This window comes from Thunnus maccoyii, chromosome 18 (genome assembly GCF_910596095.1).
Source record: "Thunnus maccoyii chromosome 18, fThuMac1.1, whole genome shotgun sequence".
Taxonomy (NCBI): domain Eukaryota; kingdom Metazoa; phylum Chordata; class Actinopteri; order Scombriformes; family Scombridae; genus Thunnus; species Thunnus maccoyii.
In genome coordinates this window covers 185248-208593 of record NC_056550.1, presented here as the reverse complement: position 1 = coordinate 208593, position 23346 = coordinate 185248, and the positions used below count along the sequence as shown (strand labels likewise).

Sequence of the window (23346 nt, the reverse complement as noted above, 5' to 3'; positions counted from 1 at the left end):
TGACCCTGTACTGAATGTTGTCCTCAAACTAATCCATTTTGATTTCATGTTTAAACTTTTTTGAGGATGTGTGTTCTACCTGTTAAATAATTTTCTTGCATTATAATTTGATGGCTTCCCCTCTTTTTTGTCATGTAGTGTGTAAAAAGGTATTCATTATTTTTTAAAAAAAGAAATGAATAGTCACAATAATATGAATGTTAAATAAATAATCTTTTTCATTTTGAGTATTTGATTGATTAATTATGTATATATTTGACATGTTACAATCGTCCCTGGCATGTGTTACAACTGTCCAAGTGTACACGGACAGTTGTAACAGTGGAGTGACTGTGTTTAAATCAACCTGTACATATTTCATAAAACCACTTAAATGCATTGTTTCAGTGGTTGACACATTGCAGTTTATAATATAGCAAATGGACTGTTCCAATTCCAATGGTTTTTGATTTATTGGGAAAATTGCAAAAAGTGTTACGACTGTCCCTGGTCTCCCTACCACTGCTCGCTCTCCTCATCCACTCTCTAGCCCGCTCGACCTCTCTCTCTCTCTCTCTCTCTCTCTCTCTTCTCTTTCTCTTTTCTCTCTCGTCTTTTTTTTAAATGAGTCGAGAAGCCGTCAGAAAAGCCTAACTTTACTTTTGACGTTTTTCAAACGAAGAGAAATGTCCTCCCCTCTTCCTATTTAATGTCTCTGTCCTCCCCCATGGCAGGGTTGTACAGAGTGACAGGTTGCGGTTAACTTTCTCGCTGCGGCCCCCAACCCCGCAGCCTAAACGCACTGTGCACAACCCGTCTCCCGCCAGCTGCTGTGTGCACATTGAAATCATGACGGGACAAAGAAAAGGAAATAGTTATTGTCTCTCAATGAAAAACGTAGTCTCCTTGAAGTTTGTGACAAACTGCCAAAAACGAGCCAACGAGATGCATCAGCAAAACGACAAGCGTTTGAAACAGCTGTAGTGTATTTTGAAACAGTCAATAAAATTCAGTAAATAGCGAAGCTGCCTGTTTCATTACTTTATAGTAATGTAATATGTATATATATATATACATATATATGTGTGTGTGTGTGTGTGTGTGTGTGTGTGTGTGTGTGTGTGTGTGTGTGTGTGTGTGTGTGTGTGTATGTATGAGAAATTAGACATCAAGGCAATAGTTGAGAGTAAAGCAGTAGAGGAGTGGCAACGCAGTGGAACACTGAACTAAGGGGACAGTTTATACCTTAAATAACAAAGTCAATTCAATGGTTAGAAAAATAGGTAGACCGAGGAACAAAGAGGTCATTTGCAACAGAATGAGACATGGTCATTCCACCTTAAATAGCATAGATAGATGACAGTAAACCGTCCCACTGGTTCATGTGAGCACTGCCAGGTTGAGGATTGTGTTGTGATTGTAATCAGACCAAGAAAGACAACAAATGACTTTTTGTTTTAAGCTTGCAAGTCACATCTCTAAGACTTGAGACATGACTCGGACTTTGACCAAAATCATATATGAACCTGCCAAGTGGGTCGAGCAGTAGATTTTCTTTGAGTTGATCAGACCAACGGGATTAATGGGTAGAATTTCATCTGTGGTCCACATCGAAGCAGAAGGTGGCGGTAATGCACCTAATACGCTGGTTGCCAACCTTCGCTAAAAACCTAGAAGAAGAAGAGGAACGAAGACCCGGAAGCGGAAGCAGACAAAGCATGCCGACGACGAAGAAGAAGTGTTTCTGATTTGGTACTTGTTAAACGCATTTTCCCGGGTATGACCCATGGATATATTCTAAGACTAGAAGGTAAAACAGTAGAACCTTTCACGCACCTCTGGCAATGCCTCCATTATCTTCCGCCACCATTCGTTCCTCTCTCTTTCAAATGCAACCTTTAATGAACACGTTAGATCTGCGCATGTATGTTTATGTTTAGTAGCTTCTGTGTTAGCATCGATGATTACAGCTAACAGCTGCATTAACGCCATTATTTTTCCTTCCAGCCTTTCTAGCTGGATTAACTCATTAAAGCTGTGTGAAGTACAATGACTCGCCATGGCAAGAACTGCACGGCCGGAGCAGTCTACACATACCATGAGAAAAAGAAAGATACAGGTGAGAACCATCTTAAACTAGCCGCTGTTCTTCACAAGGTAGCTTGAAACTTGACACGTTAGTTAAACACCTGGCGGTGGTGAGACCAGTGTCATAAGTGTGCAGACGAATTACTGAAGTGGTTCTCTCGAATTAATGACGTTAGAGGTCAGGTGTGGCCAACCAGAGACCACCAGTACCACTGTAAAGACACACACACAAATATCTAATTCCACTAAGATATCATGACAGTTCACCATGTTCATGGGTATTTTTTCTCACCTTTTATTTAGATACGTAAGACAAAGTGACTAATGTGGTACTACTTGTCTTGGTAACGTTTGTTTTACAGGTCCCTAATTTCCTGGAAATTATCAGAGTAATTTGCAGGTATTTAACGGTTACCTTTTTAGAAAGGGTGCAGTTTGGTACAAATTATAAGAAAAATAGGGAAAAGGGTTAAGTTGGTTGAGTTGTATTTCATATTTAGTTTTTCTACATTTTTTCAACAATTTCCTAAAAGTTTCTGTTGTAACTGTTCATTCTCAGGACATTTCTTTGAAAGGGTTATGCTATTAAGTGATTAAATACTTCCCATAGTTTTCTTAACTACTATAAATATGTGCAAAAATTACACAAATATATACACTCACCAGCCACTTTATTAGGTACACCTTGCCAGTACTGGGGTGGACAGACCCCCCTTTTGCCCCCAGAACTGCCTTAATTCTTCATGGCATAGATTCAATAAGGTGTTAGAAACAGAGATTTTGGTCCATATTGACATAATAGCATCATGCAGCTGCTGCAGATTTGTCGGCTCCACATGAATGTCACAAATCTCCCCTTCCACCACATCCCAAAGTTGCCCTGTTGGATAGAGATCTGGTGACTGTGGAGGCCATTCAAGTACAGTAAACTCATTGTCATGTTCAAGAAACCAGTTTGATATGATTTGAGCTTTGTGGCATGGTGCGTTATCCTGCTGGAAGTAGCCATTAGAAGATGGGTCTCCAACAGTACTCAGGTAGGCTGTGGCGTGCAAACAATGCTCAGTTGGAACTAAAGGGCCCAAAGCGTGCCAAGAAAATATCCCCCACACCATTACACTACCACCACCAGTCTGAATTGTTGATACCAGGCAGGATGGATCCGTGCTTTCATGTTGTTGACCCCAAATTCTGACCCATGTCGCAGCAGAAATCGAGACTCATCAGATAAGGCAATGTTTCTCTCATGTTGTTTACGCCAAATTCTGACCCTACTATATGAATGTCATACCAGAAATCAAGACTCATCAGACTAGGGGCCTGTTTCAGAAAGAGGGTTTAGTGAAAACTCTGAGTTCGTTCACCCTGAGATGAGGGAAACTCTGGGTTTTCAGTTTCAGAAAAAGACTTAAATTAAACTTGGGATCAGTTACCGCAGTAACTGACTCTCTGAAGCTAACCTGCTCGCTGACAGGTTTTCTTCAACAAATCCTGAGTTTCTCTCTGTCCCCTCCCTCTCACAGAATCAGGCACGCTGTTTCATTTCCTCATTCATTCAGTCCGTATCAAAGTGCATTCATTAGTGGAGGTTTACTATCTGTCAGAATCTAAATCCTGGTTGGATATTAGTTTAGTTACTCAGGACTTTCTAAAGTTACCGCTTTTATGTTCATCAGTCATTTCTTTTAACAGCATTTTTTTCTCTCACATTCAGATATTACACAGTGTGAATTCACCCTCAGCTCAGAATAAAACCTCTTCATGTCTTCCTGTTATAACTCTGAGACTCTGTGCACACAAGACAGCTGTCAGTTTGTTAGAGCAACTCCTGTGCTGAAATCTTCATTGCACATAATGTGTTAGTTTCAATTTAAAATATCGGTATGAAGCTTTAAACATGTGGGATCGATGAATAATTATCTCTATCATTCATGATGTGATTGGTCGCACTGATGGAACATTATTCCTATAATATTGGAGATTATATGTTAATGCTTAGTGAGCAGGATTGTGGTGCGGCTGCAGAATGTAGTTTGAAAGTGAGATTTTTAAATAGGGAGCATAATCTTAATGTGTTTTAACAGCATTTCAGACCCAATGTTTAAATTTATTATGTTTGTTGAAGTAGCGGAAATAAAGTCACCAAATGTTGTTGAGCTGAGATACAAATAGATGTCTGAAATTTAAAATATTCTGTATTTTAACCTCGATGCCTTTACAAGTACAAATCACCAACAAATTATTACTGGGTCAGACTGAGAACTTACAGTCTCTATGTCTTTGATCTATATATGTTTTAAATCTTCAACTATATTTTTCATCTTCAGTTTCTGCTTCCTGTGTGGTATCCGTCAGGTTAAAGCTGAACAAATATATTTAAAATGTAATGTACTGATACACAGTCAGATTCCACTTTATCATCATTAAGGAAATGTAAGTCTGCTGAATGGTGAATTAATGGACAACACTGAATAAAACTTTGTGTTAACTTATTGACACTTTTCCCGCTTTGACATAGGCTCTTTTTTAAAGATAAAAGATGTGCAACGTCCGCACACATATACATTCATATCTCTACATCCTTTGGATTAAAATGGAGGCTCTGCCTTTTATTTACCTGTTGCCATAGCGTTGTATCGGGGCTCCATTGATGATGGCTTTTTTTATTCATCACACATGAGCTTAACTCAAAGTGAACATACTCAGAGTTGATTGAACTGACTCTGATCAGCTGTTCTGAAACCGAAAAGTCTGAGTTTCCCATCTTGAGGTTCATCAACCCAGAGTTTAGGGTTAGACTCAGAGTTTGCTGAACCTGCTTTCTGAAACAGGCCCCAGGCAATGTTTCTTTCATGTTGTTTACACCTAATTCTGACCCTACCATCTAAATGTTGCAGCAGAAATCAAGACTCATCAGACCAAGCAACATTTTTTCAATCTTCTGTTGTCCAGTTTTGGGGAGCCCATGCAAATTGTAGTTTCAGGTTCCTGTTCTTAGCTGACAGGAGTGACACCCAGTGTGGTCTTCTGCAGCTGTAGCCCATCTGCTTCAAGGTTCCTTGTGTTGTGCATTTAGAGATGCTCTTCTGCATACCTCGGTTGTAATGAGTGGTTATTTGAGTTACTGTTGCCTCTCTATCAGCACAAACTAGCCATTCGACCTCTGCCATCAACAAGGCATTTTCGCACAGAGAACTGCCGCTCACCAGATATTTTCTCTTTCCAGACCATTCTCTTTAAACCCTAGAGATGTCTGTGCGTGAAAATCCCAGTAGATCAGCAGTTTCTGAAATACTCAGACCAGCCCGTCTGGCACCAACAACCATGTCATGTTTTTAAGCACGTAAATTATTTTTCTTCCCCATTCTGATCCATAGTTTGAACTTCAGCAGATCCTCTTGACTAGGGATGTCAACTCTTACTGTTAATTGGTTAACTGCTGAGAATATTTTTGACCAGTTACGCATGTTGGTCCATAGGTTGATTTGCATACTAGTGTTGGGTACTGAACTCATTACTTCACGTTATTCACGTTAGATCAATCGATGCCAAATTTCGGTACTTTGTGGGACTGAGAGTGAGCGCAGCTTTGAAATAAGTTTTAAAAACACACATTTACTGACTGAAGCGTCTCACATGGATGGTTCGACGCTGACAGAAGCACCGACCCGCAGATATAAAGAGATGAGAGGGATACATTTTACCAACTTGCACGGTGGCTAGCACCTAGTTAGCATGGCTAGCAACATTAGCGTACCGTGCTGTGTGTAGCCCATAGACTGTATAAAAATAAGGTGTAGCTGCTGTGTCTCCGCTTTTGACAGCACCGTGCTGGGCAGGTGACAGCTATGTTTACTGTGTTTGCGTGCTCTAAAAGACTGCAAGCACGGATGTAATGTCACACAGCTGACGGACTGGTAGACCGTAGGATTAGCAAGACAGGCTATCTGTAATAACAACATAGGTGTTACTTTGTTATTAGGCCATCACCCAGTTGGTGTGCGGAATGATTATGACTGATATGCTGTCAATCAGAATGGAAGCGGGTGAGGGATGGAAAGAGTTAGTTCGGTACCTCAAGCACGAATACATTATGCCATTGATAGCTACTGTGACTAAATGCATTGAAAACACTTTGAGGTGAGGAAGGATGAACTAAAAGTCAGGCTAACCAGGGCGGACTGGCTAGCTCTGACCAATGACTGCTGCACAGTTCTCACAAACAAAAGGTTCATCACAATTTTTCTTTACAATTAACCGGTTAGTTACCAGTTAATGGGTGTCGGTCTATCAAATGCATCGAGTTGCTGACACATGATTGGCTGACTAGATATTTGCATTAACGAACAGTTGAGCAAGTGTACTTAATAAAGTTGCTGCTGAGTGTATATTTTTTTGCCTTATTAAAGTTTTTTTAGTCGGTTTACATTTGTGGAGATGATGATTTGGGTCAGAAGTCTTGTCATCGCTGTTCATTGAACACAAGCAGAAAGTGAGGACGTCCTGTTCCTGCTTTGATGCTTGACTTGTTTTATCAAAATCATCAGAAACAAAATGGTTCAGAGTTTTTCTGTACAGAAACACAAATCACAGTTTCAGTGTGATAGTTGTCCCAATGACCCCACTAATATCAGTTTGTCATCCTTTTTACATTTATAGTTTTTATTTTAGATTCAATTTACACAGTTAACTAAATGATTGAAAAGAGATAAGAAATGTGTATAATATGAAGAGGTCAAAACTCCAGCAACATTTGTAGAGTAAAGAACAACTTTATTATAAGATGGGTGTGAAACATAAACTAATTTACAACGGCTAAAAAATAAAAATTTAAAAAAATATCATATACAGTACTGTGCAAACGTTTTAGGCACTTAAGATGTTTATATCCATTATGCAGAACCATCAGGGAGGCATCTGATTGGTCCCAAATTTATTCTGCAGCATGACAACAAGCCTAAACATACAGTGTCATAAAGAACTGTCTTCAGCGACAAGAACAAGGAGCCCTGCAATGGATGGTATGGCCCTCACAGAGCCCTGGTCTCAATATCATGGAGTCAGCCTGGGATTACATGAAGAGATGGAAGCAGCTGAGACGCTTAAATCCATGGAAACACTGTGGCAACTTCTCCAAGATGCAGGAACAACCGACCTGCCAAGTACCTGGAAAAACTGCGGGCAGGTGTACCGAGGAAAACTGGTGCTGTTTTAAAGGCAAAGCATGCTGACACCAAATATCCTCCGTTTACTTTTAGTGCCTAAAACTGTTGTACAGTACTGTATATACACACATTTGTCAGCCAATGGGGTATATAAACATACTGTAGATGGGCTGGGTATATTGTCACGTGGTTTGAGGCCAATCATATTCCCAAATGTATTTAACATCTCAGATTCCACTAATATAACATGTTTTATTGCAGATGGAACTTCCATTGTAATTATATTGCAGGCAGAGTCTTTGACCTCATATATAAATAAATGTCATATTTAGACCAAATTTTGGACAGTAGTATACAGACAGTATAATCTTCCAGTAAACCATGTAAGCATGTCCTGTGTTGCTTTCCTACTCAGCGGCATCTGGCTACGGGACACAGAGTATTCGACTGGGTAAAGATGCAATCAAAGACTTTGACTGCTGCTGCCTGTCCCTGCAGCCCTGCCAGGATCCTGTGCTGACGTATGTTTCCCCAACACACACACACACACACATGCAACACGTTACCACATAGGTCAATTTTACCTCATGCTGATTTAGAGAAGGTAATTCATGCTTTTATTTCATCTCGCCTTGACTATTGCAACTCTTTGTATGCCTGCCTCAGTCAACAATCACTCTCACGTCTCCAGCTTGTTCAAGATACCGCAGCTAGGATTTTAACTGGCACCAAACGTAGAGACCATATTACCCCAATCTTAGCACATCTGAACTGGTTACCAGTTAGATTTAGAATAGATTTCAAGATTTTATTGATTACTTACTGTATGTTTTGCTTACTAGTAGTGACACAGACAAATTTTCTCATCTTATGACTTGTCTCTCTGATATCAAATACTAGATGTACCAAAACTTATTCCAGCTCAATGAGACCAAATCAAGTCCTTTTATTCGGTCCCCCTAACCTGACCGATTACTTGAAAAAGAATCTTGGGAACCTGTCCTCCAACATAAAGCATTCTGCCCTCAGTTTGGATGTGATCTTTGACTCAGCTTTGTTGTGACATACAAATCACTAAGGCAGTACAATCATGCTTTCTCCAAATTGGGAACAATGCAAAAGGTAAATTTTTTTTTTTTATCTCCAAGCAGACATTGAAAAAGTCATCCATGCATTCATCTTGTCACAACTGGATTATTGTAATTCTCTGTATTTGGGGCTCAGCCAAAAGGCCATCTCCCGTCTCCAGCTTGTTCAAAACTCAGCTGCCAGACTTTTAACAGATTCTAAGAGACAAGACCATATCACTCCCATCCTTGCAACACTGCACTCGCTGGCTGTTAGGTATAGAATTGATTTTAAACTTTTAAAACCCTACATGGCCTTGCTCCTACCTATATTATAGATTTCCCCGCGACCTATGAGCCAAGCCACTGCCTGCACTCCTCAGGTAGGACCCTCCCAACTTTTCCCACAGCCCACCTTTGTTACAAAAGGTAACCTGGCATTTCCCATTAGAGCCCTACAGCTGTGGAACTCCCTAAATGAGGAACTTAGTGCCTTCTTTTAAATCACTTCTCAAAACTTCTTTTTACAGGAAAGTTTTTAATAGTAAATCTGTTTTTCTGTCACTCTCTGTCACTTTTATTTCACTTGTTTTATTATAGATTTTGTCTTATCCTTCTTCACTGACAAAATTCAGAAAATTAGAAAAGCAGTCAGTGCCTCCATATCAGGTGCAGGATATGTGTTGTCCCTGTGCTCACTTAAAATCAATTTGAGTAGTATGACACAATTATTATTAGGGCCTGAGCACCAAACTATTATTATTTTTCCTCCAAAAGAAATGCATTTTTTAGGGGCTAAATGTGCTTTAAACCTTACAAAACTTTGCACGTGTCAGAAAATTTTTATATTTTATGGGTCTTGGGCATGGCTGTGGCAAAATGCTTCAATAGTGCCTCCTAGAAAATTTCAAATTTCAAGCCCGTCCTCCAAAATTTACATAGATTAATGAAATTTGGTAGGCACATGTATCATGGCCAGATACACAAAAAAGCCCCTTGGAACCATACCCCAAAACCAACAAGAAGTCAATTTGCAATTTTCATCGCTGCTTGCATCTTTAATTTTTATTTTCTCTTTGTTCTATTATTCAGCTCTATTATTTTTTCAATTGTGATCATTTTAATTGTGGTTTATTGGTATGTAAAGCACTTTGTAAACATTGTTTTAAGAAAAGTGCTGTACAAATAAAGATTATTGTTGTTATTATTATTGTTTATTATTATTATTATTATTATTATTATTAGTAGTAGTAGTATTATTATTAGTATTAGTATTAGTATTATTATATATAAGCATTATGTTTTCTTGTTTCTTTTGCTGTCCTCAGTCCAGATGGATACTTGTATGAAAGACAGGCCATTCTTGAATACATTCTGCACCAGAAGACAGAAGTTGCTAAAAAAATGAAGGTAAGCCCTGCTCCTCTGGTTCTGTTTTTTTTTCTTATTGGTTTATCAGTTTACTGACATTCATCAGCTGACTTCCACCAGTGAATCTTCTATTAATGATGTGTTAATGGTTATGGCTATGTTCATGTTCCTGAAACACATGTTAATGTGTGTGCTTTGATAGAACATAAAAAATATGATCTGTTTTTGTATCACAAAAAATCTTCATGTTCTTTGATTCAGATAAATTCTCTTTAATATTTGGTAGTTCTTTCTGTTAAATGTAAAAAATGAAAGGAAATTTTCTATTCTTATTTTAAGTTCAGAGTATCCAGCTGTGTTTTCCTCCTCTAATTCTTTAGGCGTATGAGAAGCAGAAGCAAGCACAGAAGAGCAACAGCCAGCTTGAGTCCAAGTCAGAGGAAAGAGAGCGGGTGGAGAAGTTTAAAACCAGGGAGAACAGCATTGTCTCCAAACCCATCAACCCATTCACATCTGGTATGTGTCTGTGGCATTACTCTCAGTTCACTGAGACAGAGGGCATGCTGAAATATACTGAAAACAGTGTCCACACTAAGCTGGCTAATTTTGAATAAGCAGTTTACATGACGTCAACAACAATGTCTAACAAGAGGTATAAAATTTGATCGCAGGTTATAAATGCTACCTGATAACAGCAACTGCTAACGGTGATCAAATCACTTGCTTTTCAAAAGCTCCATTTGTCTCTGCTACATTAAAACATACTGCTGGTAATTTCAGATTTGTCTACTCTGGAAACCTTTTCAAAAAGTTCTGTTTTAGGAGTAAATTAAAATTTATTAAAATATTTATTTAACCAAGAAGTCTTTAGGGTACACTATCTGTTTTACAAGAGAGATCTGGCCAAAATGGCAGCACCATGTAGTGGAGAGAGTCTGTTTATCACTCAGATGAAATTAAATGGGTTGATGGTTTTGCCACTGCTGAAGTGCCCCTGAGCAAAGCCCCTAATGCTCAGTTGTAATGGGGAACACAACCATGTCTTCATCTAGTCTCAATTCATTCATTCCTTTAAATTTCTTATGCTTCTGGTTTATGACATTAAATTCATTTGCAATGATGAGGACAGTAGAAATAGTAAAGAACAACTTTTTTTCTCTTCAGGGCAGAACAGAGGAAGTGAAAAGGGCACAACAGATAGCAGCTCAGCAGAATCCTCCAGTGCTGCTGGAGCAAGTTCTGCTGCCCCTTCCAGCCAGAGCCTGCCCAGTTTCTGGATTCCCTCTCTGACACCAGAGGCCAAGCCCACCCTGCTCAAAAAACCAGTGAGTGGCTTCTCCTGCCGTGTCAGGTTGGGCAGCTGTTTGACACATATTGTTGTATGCTTCGATGTTTATAAAAGGGGATTGAACTCATTGAACTCATTGAAGAAATACTGCTGGTGATGTAGGGGTGCACGATTCGATTCACAGTCGATTCGCGATTCAAAACGATTTGCGATTTAAAATTGATTCAATTTGCGATTCAAAATCAGTTCTCAATTCAATACATTTATAGATTTGATACTAGATTGATGTTTTGAGTTACTCTTTCCATTTGCCTGCAGTAGACACTTTTATAGGTCTCAAATAATAAAGATCACGCTGAATCAAATGTAAACATTTGCTACTCAATGTCAACCTGAGTAAGACTTGTGTTCCTTTAGTCCACTTAAGTCAATAGGAAACCAAAGCAGCCCTGAGACAAAGGGTAAAATGAATACTTAATACAAAAATAAAAATGATTGCAAAGATAAACTGCTAAGTGTAAAACCTCAAATAACTTAAATTACTCCTTCAATTAACAAAATCAAACAATAGCTGCCTGCTACATTTAGCGGCAAAGTGCAAACAAGAAAATTGATCACTATTAGTGAGTGATCATTATAGGCTAACCAATTTTGTTTCTTTTTCTTAATTTCTCATGTAGATTACCATCTAATTGATATTTGTATATTTACTACATGAATATAAACTAATGAAACGGGCAGCTTCGCTATTTGCTCAATTTTATTGACTGTTTCAAAATACAGAGGTTGTTTAAACGCTTGTTTCGCTGCTGCATCTTGTTGGCTCATTTTTGACAGTTTGTCATAAGCTTCAAGGAGACTTCGTTTTTCATTGACAGAAAATTAATTTCTCATTCCTGTCCTCAGATAACCAGCTGGCAGCAGACCTGCTGTGTGTTGTGCGTTAAGCTGTGGGGGTGGAGGGCTGCAGGGGCCGCAGTGAGAAAGTTGAACCAGAATCATCTTTTGGAGAAACGCAACCTGTAACACTGTACAACCCTGCCATATGACAAAAACATTACTAGGAAGAGGGGAGGACATTTCTCTTTGTTTGATAATGTTAAAAGTAAAATTAGGCTTTGCTCATTTCAAAAAGACGAGAGAGAGAGAGAAGCTGTGGTCGAGCGAGCTAGAGAGTGAATGAAGAGAGGGAGCGCTGCTAACGTTAGTGAGGAAGCTGGTGAATCAGATCAATAAAACGTTATTTTCTGATTGTTTCACAGCGGTTACAAATAAATAAGCCCACAGTGGCACAAACCTGTGGAAGTGCGTTGCAGCGCCTGATAATGGCATTAGTCTTGTCAAGCTCCTCCTTCCCTTCGAGATAAGAAAATCCCAAATATGTCCAAATGATCACTGTCAGGTACTCCATTGCTCGCGGCCTCTCCATGACACACTTCACTTCCTTCTTGCCCCCGGATTTGGGTCCGGGGCGGCGTCATTGCGCCATCTATGGGATTTAGCGAGCTAATTCATGTCAGGAAAAAATGGAAAACAGCGTCGTGGCAAGGCTGAAAAATGTGAATCGATTCTTGGAATTTCTGAATCGATTCTGAATTGAAATGAATTGGCAGAGATAGAATCGCAATTCTTGTGTGAATCGATTTTTTTTTGCGCACCCCTATGGTGATGTCATCTCTCAGAAAGTTTGTGTGTCCTTCTGTCGGAAACTTTGATTCAAACCAGGATATTTCTGTTATTGCTAAATAGATTGCATCCCCAGAGTCTGTGTTAGCAGCAGAAAGCTGGACCTGCTTCTAAATGTTTATACAAACAAGTAAGTAAGGGGTGACCAAAAAGCTAATAAGTGCTCAAGGAAACCACTAATGATCACACTCATGAGATCTCTTCCATCTCAACATCACTTTCATTTTATTTCCAATTTTTAGCAGTAGCTGAGGAGAGGTTGTTCTGCTGTGCCACACATTGAGGATAGATCCAGCTGGTCATGACGATCCTCGAAGCCTTTAGTAGGGCTTTAGGAGTTTAGTCTTGTCTCTCTGTTTCAACCTCTGTGTGTAGTGGGAGTTGTTGCCATGTTCACCTGTTTGCTTTAAATGTTGATGTCACGATATTCTTTGTCTGTTTGCTTTGTATATCTGTCAGCTTAATGTTGACACTATTTTAAAAGCAGAAGGCAAGCTGACCCTGGATCCAAAGATCAAATCCTGTCTTTGGCTGTCACTGAGCAATCGTAGCTTTCCACTGCCATACTCAGTTATGTGCAGACATCACTTTTTAAATCACTCTCCTTTTCTCTCCTTTCCCAATGTCTGACAGAGTAAGGCTGTGTTATGTCCCATGTCAGGACGTCCCATTAAGATGAATGAGCTTATCACAGTATGCTTCACCCCGCTGGATCCGAGCCTGGACAGAGTGGCCCTACTCACCCGCCAGGTCAGTTTACGTCAGCATTTTGTGGTCCAAATGGTCAGCTGAAATCTTATCTCATGCACACAAGCTCAGCTTTCTCTGTGAGAATATTTTTTTTTGTTTGTCAGAGCAGTCAATCACACAACACAGGTGCTGTTATTTTCTTATCTTTCAGTTTCTCTTGTCACACATGAACATAAAATACAGACTTGATTTAGTGTATCAGTGCAGTACGCAGGGCTTACTGTTTGCCTTGCAGGTAGAATTTGTGAATTTCAATGTGTTTTATACTTGCGCTCAAACCAAATGCAGTGTTTGACCACATCTCTCAAAACTCACCATATCTCACCTTATCAGATGATGCTGTAATACAGAAGCCACCAAAAAGACAAGGAAAGATTTGACAGTTTTTGGCAATTCAATTTTAAACACGAACAGTAAAACATAAGTGAGTGAAATGTAATAGTTCTCAAATGGGGATGCAAATTTTAAGTAATTTCCTTTTTCAATAGTCAGCCACGTCAACAATCAATAGTTGATTAATTGTTAACAATTTCTAAAATACAGCAAATGTTTTTCTATAATAAAACAATTTTACCCACCGACCTGTCTGCTATGTTTGACACAAAATCAGAGTACATTATGAATTTAAAGAACAGATTAAGTAAACACCAAGTTACTTGAATTACAAATTAATAACACAAAATAATGACTTCATTTAACATTGCATAGCTCCCATCTGTCGCTGTCTATTCAATAATTGTTCAGACAAAATCCAAAGTATTAAACGGCAACAGTTGCACAACTAACTCATTAGAGGACATCAATTAGATGAGACTAAACATTTAACAATTAAAATACATGACATATTTTTCCTTAATCAAAAGTGCTGCATCCTTCAACAGTAAATAACCTGTAACATTGTCGAATAAATATACAGCAGTTTACCTCAGTCTTCCCACAGCGGACTTCAGTCTGACTGGTTTTATATAAAATAATACACATACCAGGGTGCCCACCTAAAAGTCTTAGGCCTAGCAGGTGCAGGGGATGCTGAGCAAAACGTGTTACCGTGTATATATGGAATCAAATAATGGTCATAAATATTTTGAGCTTGTGAAATGGTTTGTGAATGTGTGAAAGTTTTGCAGCTGTAGAAATATTTTGTGCAGATATTGTATTGTATCTATTTATTGGGACAGTGTACAGTTTTTAAAATAAAAGATGCACTGCACCGGAGTTAGCTCAAAGCTAATTTACATCTGCAGTCCCCCACAATCAAAACATACAACAGCACAACAACAAACAGTACAAAGAAAAAACACACAGAACACACCATACAAAATACAAAGCCACACACAGCAACACATCACATACACCCACAATGTCAATTAGAAATTAATAATGTAAACTTGTCAAATTAAAAGCAAGACTACCTGTGCTAATGAGAAGACCATAGATGAAGTTTAGACTCAGTGGTCACAGAGGTGATCGGTCTTTTGTAGATTGTTTAATTTGGCCTTAAATGTATTGATTGAATTGCAGTTCTTCATATCATCAGATAGGGCATTCCACTGAGTTGTGGCTTTCACAGAGAGAGCTGACTGCCCAAATGCAGTGCGACGAAATGGTATGGTACAATCTTGTATATTCTGGAGGATCTAATAGAACTTACTGAGCGAGTATACTCAAAGTCACATAGTAGAGGAGTGTCCAAACCATTTAAAATTTTATAAACTAGGCACAAATTTGAGAATAATCTGAAATTCTCAAAGCTCAGTAAATTGTGTTTCTCCAGTACCCCACAGTGATGGAAATGCATTGGCTTTTTGTCCAGAGTTTTTTGAGTTTGTTTGTATAAGGACTCGAGAGGTTTTATGGCTGTTTCTTCAGCCTGCCCCCAACATGTGATATGACATATGGGAAAGAATCATAGCATGCATAAATATCTTGGCTGCGTCCAAAGAGAGACAGTTTCTAATATGTCAAAAATTTGCTAAGTTGTACTTTATGGTTTTAACTGTTTCTTAAAGTTCAAATTTGGATCCAGTGTCAATCAGTAACTATGTCAATTTTTTTTTCACCTTTGATAAAAATATCAGCGGTAGGAGGTTGTACCATAGTTTTAGAGAAAAACATACCTTTTGTCTTGTTTACATTTAGACTCAGACGTGATTGATCAAGCCAATGTGTGATCCTTTCCGATGCAAATGTTAGCTTAGCAGCAGCTAACTCGGCTGTTTTGACATGTGTGTACACAACGGTGTCATCTGCATACATTTGTAGTTCTGCATCATGACACTGTTGAGGGAGATCATTAATATATAGGCTAAAAATAGGGGACCTAACACTGACCCTTGTGGAACACCCACTGTGCACTTCATGTTACTGGACAGTGTGTCACCAACTTTAACACATTGTATCCTATTAGATAAATATGAAGACATCCATGCCAGTGCTCTAGATGAGAAGATAAATTTAGAGTTTCGATATTAAAACATCATGATTGACTGTGTTGAATGCTTTACGCAGATCTAAAAATACAGCACCAACTACTCCTCCTTTGTCAAGTCTTGATTTAATTTGCTCCATGAAGTGCAAGGTAGCAGTTTTGGTGGAATGATTTGTTCTAAAGCCAAATTGCATACAATGTAGACCAAAATTGCTTGTATTAAGAAATGCTGTCAGTTATTTAATGACAACTTTCTCAGTGACCTTTGAGAGTACTGGCAGTATACTTATTGGTCTGTAGTTAATGGCTTCAAGGTGGTCTCCAGATTTAAAAATAGGCATGACAATGGCATATTTCCAGTCATCAGGAAAGGAGCTGTGTTTAAAAGACAAGTTAATTAAATGAGCAATAGGGGGAGTTAAAATATCTTTGTGTGATTTGACAAACATAGTGTCAAATTGGAAAGCATCTCTACTTTTGGAGCTTTTTAAGGAGCTGATGATTTTGTTTACTTGTAACTCATTAGTCCAGCTCGAAAACCTGGCCTGTAGCATGTAAAGGAACAATGTCCCGTTTGCTTTTCGTAATTTTTTTTCCTAACTCATACACAGACTCAAGAAAAAAATGATTAAAGACGGAAGCAACAGTAAGATGATTTTCAATTAACTTTCCCTGTACTTTGAGTTTAAAATCTCCTAAAAAATTTGGCTCCCGCCTTGTGAGATTATGAATGTTATTCCAGATCAACTTACTGTTGCCTTTTGCCTCATTCAAAATATTCAGATAAAAACAAGATTTAGCTTCTCTTAGCTCTTTTGTTCCTTAAACCTTTATAAATCAGCATGTCAGTGTCTCTTCTAGTTTTAATTGCCTTCCTTAGTGCAACATCTCTAGATTTCATTAGTGTCCACAAATTTTCATTAAACCACGGTAAATTGTTTTTATTTTTAGATTTTGTCTGTATCCTCACAATTAAATCCTTCCATCACAGAGTTGATTCTGTGAGTTAAAGTATCATAGCCATAGTCCAGCATTAAAGGACAGTACATCATCCCAGTTCAAGCTGTTAATTTCATTGATAAATTCTTCTTGCTTAGCTCTGGGTATGGTTGCCGTGGTCTTAACTACTTTTAGTCCATTTTCTCACACATAGGGTTAGGTTATGATCTGTTAAGCCAGTGATTAAATCATAACCTTTAGTTATTCTTCCTGGTCTGTTATTAAATATCAGATCAATTTTGTGTACTGGAATAGTTTGCAATCCTAGTTGGGCCTTTTACTAGTTGTTCTAGTTGGAATTTCTTTGTGATCATTTTTAGTTTTTTCCTCTTAGATTTATCCCTCCAGTTCACATTAAAATCACCCATAAGTAATAATTCTTTGTTGAGATAGCACTCTTTCAAGACTTCTGAGAGTTGATCATAGAAAGTGTCATCTGCAGAAGGGGGCCTATAGACACCTATGATGTTAAAGGACATTTGTTGGATAACATTATTTTTATCCCAACATATTCTAACATGTTACCCGCATTGTAAACAACATGTTCACATTAAATGTTGTCTCTCACATAAAAAAGCACCCCTCCTCCTCTTCCATCAGGTCTGTCTCTTCTGAAACATTGGTATCTGGGCACTGTGAACACACTCGCAGGAGTTGTTTGTTTCAACCATGTTCCACTGAATAGCACCCTTAGTTTCAGCTTTGGCTCCCCTATGACTTTTCATGATTGACAGTTTGGAAGGTTTTGAATAACCTCAGCCTCCTCACGTGCAGGGTTTTGACACACAATGGTGTCAGCAGCCAGTTTTGTGAGAGAGACACTGGACCTATCATGGTTTCCATAGCCCGGTAGCGAAAAGTTGTTCATTGAGACATAATGCCTCGTGTTAACAAAGTTTAGTCTGTTAAGGGAGAAACCTGGCTCAGAAAGTTGATGCTCTTTCATCACTGGCACCAGAGGAGTCCCAGACACACTTGGGCACAAATCAGCATCGAAGTTCTGCAGCACTCCAGGGGTCACTGGTCCAAGATTTAGCTGAACGTCTCCAGAGAGCAGGATTAACATGAAGAAGTGACTTGCTGTTCTCCGAAATGGGGTGGCAGATGACCGGTCCACTGAATTGGTGATTCGCTCTGGTACCTGGGCTCATCCATGCCGCAGGACAGAGGACTAGATTGCAAAATATCCCAGTAAGTAATGATGAAAACTCACTGTAGGAGCGTCAACTGGCCATGAGCCAGCATTTGTTCCAAGCTCAATCATTCGGTGTCCCAGCTGTTTTCCATCAATGTTGATTGCTCTGTCCGGACAGACACGCAGGCAATACAGCAGTGAGTACCAACAGTAGTCCAAAAAGCACTCCATGAAACAGCCCAGGTGTTTTTGCTGATGAAACACTGCTTTGAACTTGACACAGTTTTTGACAGGCATGCTCTGTGGTACGATAAATAGCCTTGGATGACAGTCCTATGTTGCAATACCATCTGGGATCCCGGTGGCCAGAGAGTAGAGGCTCTTCTTAAGCCCCTCAGCATCCTCCTCTCGACCTCAGCAGGGGGAAAAGGCTGCCATCCGGGCGGTTAGGAACCCCAGAAGATCCATGTGGCCAGGACCATTTCCTTCGATGTAGATATAATTTGCACATGTGCAAAAAGTTTTTGCAGCTGTAGAAATATTTTGTGTATATGTAATTAAAGTTTGTGCAGGATTTTTTTTTTTCACAAAGTCTGAGACACGGACATACAAATTTCCCACCTCTGTGTGTGACAGTGAAGTTACATGAGAGATGGACACACAAATCTCTCTCTCTCTCTAACTCTCTCTTTCTTTTTTTAATTCTCCAATGTTTAGGCTTGCAGAGGGTCAACTCAGGCCCGGTGGGCCACTGGGCTTGCTATACAAGTTTTTCAGCATTTACTGCCACTGCTAAAATGCATTTACACTCAGAGCAGAGGAGTGTCATTTACACAGTTACACACTTAAGTTTTGATTTGTTGGAAGCATGTGTGATTAGTGTTCTACTTGTCCTGAACAATAGTACCACAGCTACAGCGTTGCTCTCCGCTGTCTGACACTCAGCTTCCAGCTGCTCGCTGCTTCTGTTCAAGAAAACCAAGACAGCCGCCAGACACAAACTCCATGGAATTTTCACAACTTAATGCTGCAGTGTTCATCAACACAACAGCCACAGTGAGCAGAGTGAGGCACGCTGCCACTTTCTGTCTTTTTTGGACAACATTCATTTTACAATTTGTGCAGCCCTAAGTGGCGGTCAGCAAACACACCTGTAACTTCTTCTACATCTACACTACATTTTCTGACAGTTACATTGCAAGTCCCTTGTCTTCTGCATTATTGGTTAATATATTTTTAATCAATTTAATTATTAATGGCAATTAATAATAATTGATTAATTATTGAAATCCTATTAAATATTCTGCATTCATGTGGATAGGGCTTCCAAATGCATTTTCTTCAGCTCATTTTAAGAATTTAAGATATACCAGGCTTTGGATGCACAGACAATATTTGTTAGTTGGTTACATTTATTGTTGGTTAGGGTTAGATGATGACTAGTCATTCTTTTCAGTATTAAATAATCGCTTGATTACTTTTTGAGTCGACCAATTTAACCGATTTATTCTGCAAATTTATTTACTAAAAAAATGTCAGAAAATATGTCTTGTTTTGTCTGACCAACAATCAGACAAGTCTTACCAACAATATATTCAGTACCATGGTGATGTAAATCAGCGCAGCAAATCATTTGAGAAGCTGGAACAAGAGAATGTGCTTGAAAAAGTCTTAAGTTAGTCCTTTAATGGGACTTTTGACAATAAAAAAGATACAGAATATCACCAGCTAGTAATGACATCATCAAAGCTCACATCTTCTTCTGAGTTGTAAACAGATGCATTTCTTGTACATATTGATGGTATGGTGTAATCCTGTCTCCTCTCTCTAGGACAGGTATGTATGTGCAGTAACCAGAGATGTCCTTGGCAACAGTGTCCCCTGCGCTGTTCTCCGAAGCTCGTGAGTACCAAAATGCCAGTGTGTCATATCCAGTCTTACATCCAGTTGTTGATCTCTGTTAACACTCTGAGGGGATAACTGATACACTCTATCCTGTGTTCAGGGGTACCGTGGTGACACAGGAATGTGTGGAGAAATTGATCAAGAAGGACATGATTGATCCTATTACTGGAGACAAACTTTCCGACAAAGACATCATACCACTGCAGAGGGTAAATATGTACTTCTGTGTAGAGGGAGGGGAAACTTGTCCCCATGAGAATTGAGATTCTTCTCCTCTGTGCCTTTGAATCATTTGATAATTTACAAATATCATTTTACATTGGATTTAATAATCTCCCAGGTGAGGAGACAGACATGACTGTTATGGTGCTTTCAGACAGTGAACAGTTGTTGCCGTTGCCTCCATTGTTTCCATTGGAGACACAATGGCAAACAATGCTGCTGAGGTTGGTGGAGGTGGGCGAGTCGCCCACTGCTGCCGTCCACTCAAACACAGAATGTCAATGTTGCAGACGCAGTGGTGACCACTCACTGTCTGAAAGCACATTCTGGATCTACTTTTGTGTCAGTTCAGGGCACGAAGAGCAGTTTTCACACCAGTAAACTGGTATTTACTGGGTGAGGCACAGTAGAGGGTGTGGTGATGCTAATCCAGTAGCGCACTACAATCTTGGTACCAAGAATGAGTGTGTCTTACGCCATTCGCTTGCTCAGAGCAGGTGGAAATGTTCTTTAAAATGTAGTCACACTTTATTTGGTGAAGGCATACCCATATAAACCTGTCTGAAGTCACATAAACCCCTTTATTCATGTTTTGCTTGTCTTTCCACATACAGTTTTTTCTGGTTATGGCATTAATGCCTGCGAGACTGAATTAATGAGTGATTCTTACATCCACAACAACTAGCATCCTACACTGAGCCTTTCCTTTACCCTGGTGACTCTCTTTAAAGCCATCTGAGGGCAGTAGATATATATTCATCTGCACTGTCTATGGAAATGATGCTAAGCATTGTCAAGGCACAATTACACACGCCAGATCCGCTGGTTACATTTTGTGTGATCAGCACCAGACTGTTGCAAAATCACCAGAGAAATCCCTGTGCATATGTGCACATCAAACTTGATGTATATGATTCACTATTCTGTACAGTTTCTAATGCAGCTTAACAGATCTGTCCAAAATATTGCCTGGAGCTCCACATTTTTATTTACAATACAGGTAGACGTGTGGCTGTGATGAGTAACGTGACAGATATTGTGCCAGTTAAACTCAATACAAAACTGAGATATTTAAAATAAACTTAGTTGTGTAGTTGTGTGCACATCTACTAAACCTCACTGGCATACAATTCAACCCACTGGTCTTTTTTTGCCTGAGGAAGACTTGGAGTTCTCAAAATGTTAGCTCAATAAGAAGACATCAATTGGAAGTATATAACTATGACATTGATGTGAAGAATCTTCATAAAGTGCAAGCCCATATGAAGATAGTAGATAGGACAGGATCCTAGATGCTCGGGGTGGTGGAGTAGAGCCAGCAGATGGTTGACGAAAACCTTTGGATGAGTTTTCCTGGATATCATGGAGGTCATTGAGGTCATGGTGGTGATGGGGAGGAGGTGGGTGGCGCAATAGTATTGTCTGAAAGAAAATGGCAGAATTGCAGCGATATTTTAAGAATGCCATCTGGGGACCGATTGGCTTGAGGACCGCAGGCAGAAAGGTCATGATGTCAGAATTGTGAATGAAGGGATCTTGACCATGGATGTATAAATAGAACTGGATACAGCATTGGAGGCAAGGCTCCATTCATTCCTATTCGACTTGCCGTTATAAAATTACCTGGATCTTCTGGGATTGTGTGGCCCATAGAGCAGGTGTGCCAGATACTTCCACCAGCTGAGCCGGCTAACTTCCAGTTTAGCCCTCTGCTAACTTGAATGTGGTTAAACTAATTCAATCATGTAGCTCCTCTAGAATTTCTAAATGTTACTGGACTGAATGGATCAAATTCTGATACTGAAACAAGTCATTTCGTGGGGGCTGTGTTACTCAAAAAAATGTATCCACTGATTTACACACGTCTCTTTCACGTTGTAAGTTTAAACCAACATCCATTAAACTAACTGGTTAATTTTTAAGAAAAGTTGTGATATAGCTTTCATTTGTAAGAGCTGTCCAGACTAACCGGACTAATGAAAACACTTTTAGGGCTTACTGACTGTAACATACTCACTATAAACAGACTTAAGACACTTGCTAGCCTAGCAACATTAATGCTACAAACAACCCCTAAAGCAACACTCTGTGTAGGAGTTGGTTTTACACCGGTACTTTATCCATTAAAAAAAAAAAGATCTGATGTTGTGAATACGTTATTGTCTAGCTGTTAGTAGGGTGTGTATGCAAATTAACCTAATGACCAACATGCATAACCAGTCAAAAATATTCTCGGTGGTTAACTGATTAACGGTTAACTGTTGACATCCCTAGGCAGTGTGTATCACGTAACAGGTGCGGAAGTTACAATAACATGTTTTGGCCTCTATGTCAAATTGGCTTCAAAGCCTGGCACTGTTTCTGGGGGCTTGGTTTTGACAGCATTGGAAAGTGGAAGTGAGAGAGAAATAGAACATTCACTCATGATGGGATGTAGGCAGAATGTAAGGGACGAGATCTTCTTTAACTTTCACCAAAGCTTCATCAGCATTGTTTTTGCATATAAAACAGTCAAATCTCACTGATATTAAACTTAAAAAATAATTTAAGAAATTTAAAAAAAAAACACACTGGGCAGGGTGCACTTGACTGCTATCTGCATGTGCCGTTGGGTTCACAAAAAAGCTGTCCTGCTATTACAGAGTTTACTAATGTTTCCCAAATATGAAATTCTCCAAACTGTATTTGTACTTGTCACATAGTATTAAAGTGGTGCTGTGTTCTGACAGGGTGGAACCGGCTTCGCTGCCTCCGGGGTAGACCTCCGTGCCAAAGAGGCTCGTCCAGTGATGCAAGTGTGAGACGATGGAGGATCTGAGTATTACTGTGTTGTCACAATGATTCCATGTTCATACTTATTATAGTTCTATGGAGTGTAACAGATTCCTTCACCCAGCCTGTTGTAAACTTTTACCTATTTTGATGCTCTTTCTTTGTTGTTTGCTGGTATATTTTTCTTCTTGCTGTGGGTAACTGGCAATTGCTTTTTTTTTTTTTTTTTTTTTTTTTTTTACCACAGTCCGTAACGGATGTTTTGTCAGCCATGTGAAATACAGTTCCCTCCTGAATGACATGGCATTGTTGTTTCTCCATTGTCTTTAAAAGGTTGATTACACCTTTACTGACTGTGTCTATATAAAAGATAATTATTTCTTTCACTCAGCAGAGCAGAGCCTGATGGACACTGCATGGATACTGAAAGAAAAGTCCATGAAAAGCAATCTCAAAGCCTGTCCCTCTGTCAGGATGCAAACCTGCTGTAC

At 39.3% G+C, this 23346-nt stretch overlaps 1 protein-coding gene across 1 annotated transcript; it reads left to right on the top strand.

Annotated features, from left to right (window-relative positions):
• Positions 1-1674: 1674 nt before the first annotated feature.
• On the top strand, positions 1675-23084 carry LOC121884269 (nitric oxide synthase interacting protein). Its single transcript, XM_042392978.1, has 10 exons — positions 1675-1789; positions 1987-2098; positions 7648-7753; positions 9628-9709; positions 10051-10186; positions 10835-10995; positions 13278-13394; positions 19788-19858; positions 19962-20070; positions 22813-23084. Exons 2-10 carry the CDS (start codon positions 2029-2031, stop codon positions 22882-22884), a joined length of 924 nt encoding a protein of 307 aa, XP_042248912.1. The 5' UTR covers positions 1675-1789; positions 1987-2028; the 3' UTR covers positions 22885-23084.
• The last annotated feature ends 262 nt before the right edge of the window (positions 23085-23346 follow it).

What these genes read in the sequence shown, in the direction of transcription:
- LOC121884269 (XM_042392978.1), top strand. Translation starts at nt 2,029, where the DNA reads ATGACTCGCCATGGCAAGAACTGCACGGCCGGAGCAGTCTACACATAC. An exon ending in CCACCCTGCTCAAAAAACCA is followed by an intron (nt 10,996 to 13,277) that starts GTGAGTGGCTTC and finishes AATGTCTGACAG; the next exon opens with AGTAAGGCTGTGTTATGTCC. An exon ending in TGGCCCTACTCACCCGCCAG is followed by an intron (nt 13,395 to 19,787) that starts GTCAGTTTACGT and finishes TCCTCTCTCTAG; the next exon opens with GACAGGTATGTATGTGCAGT.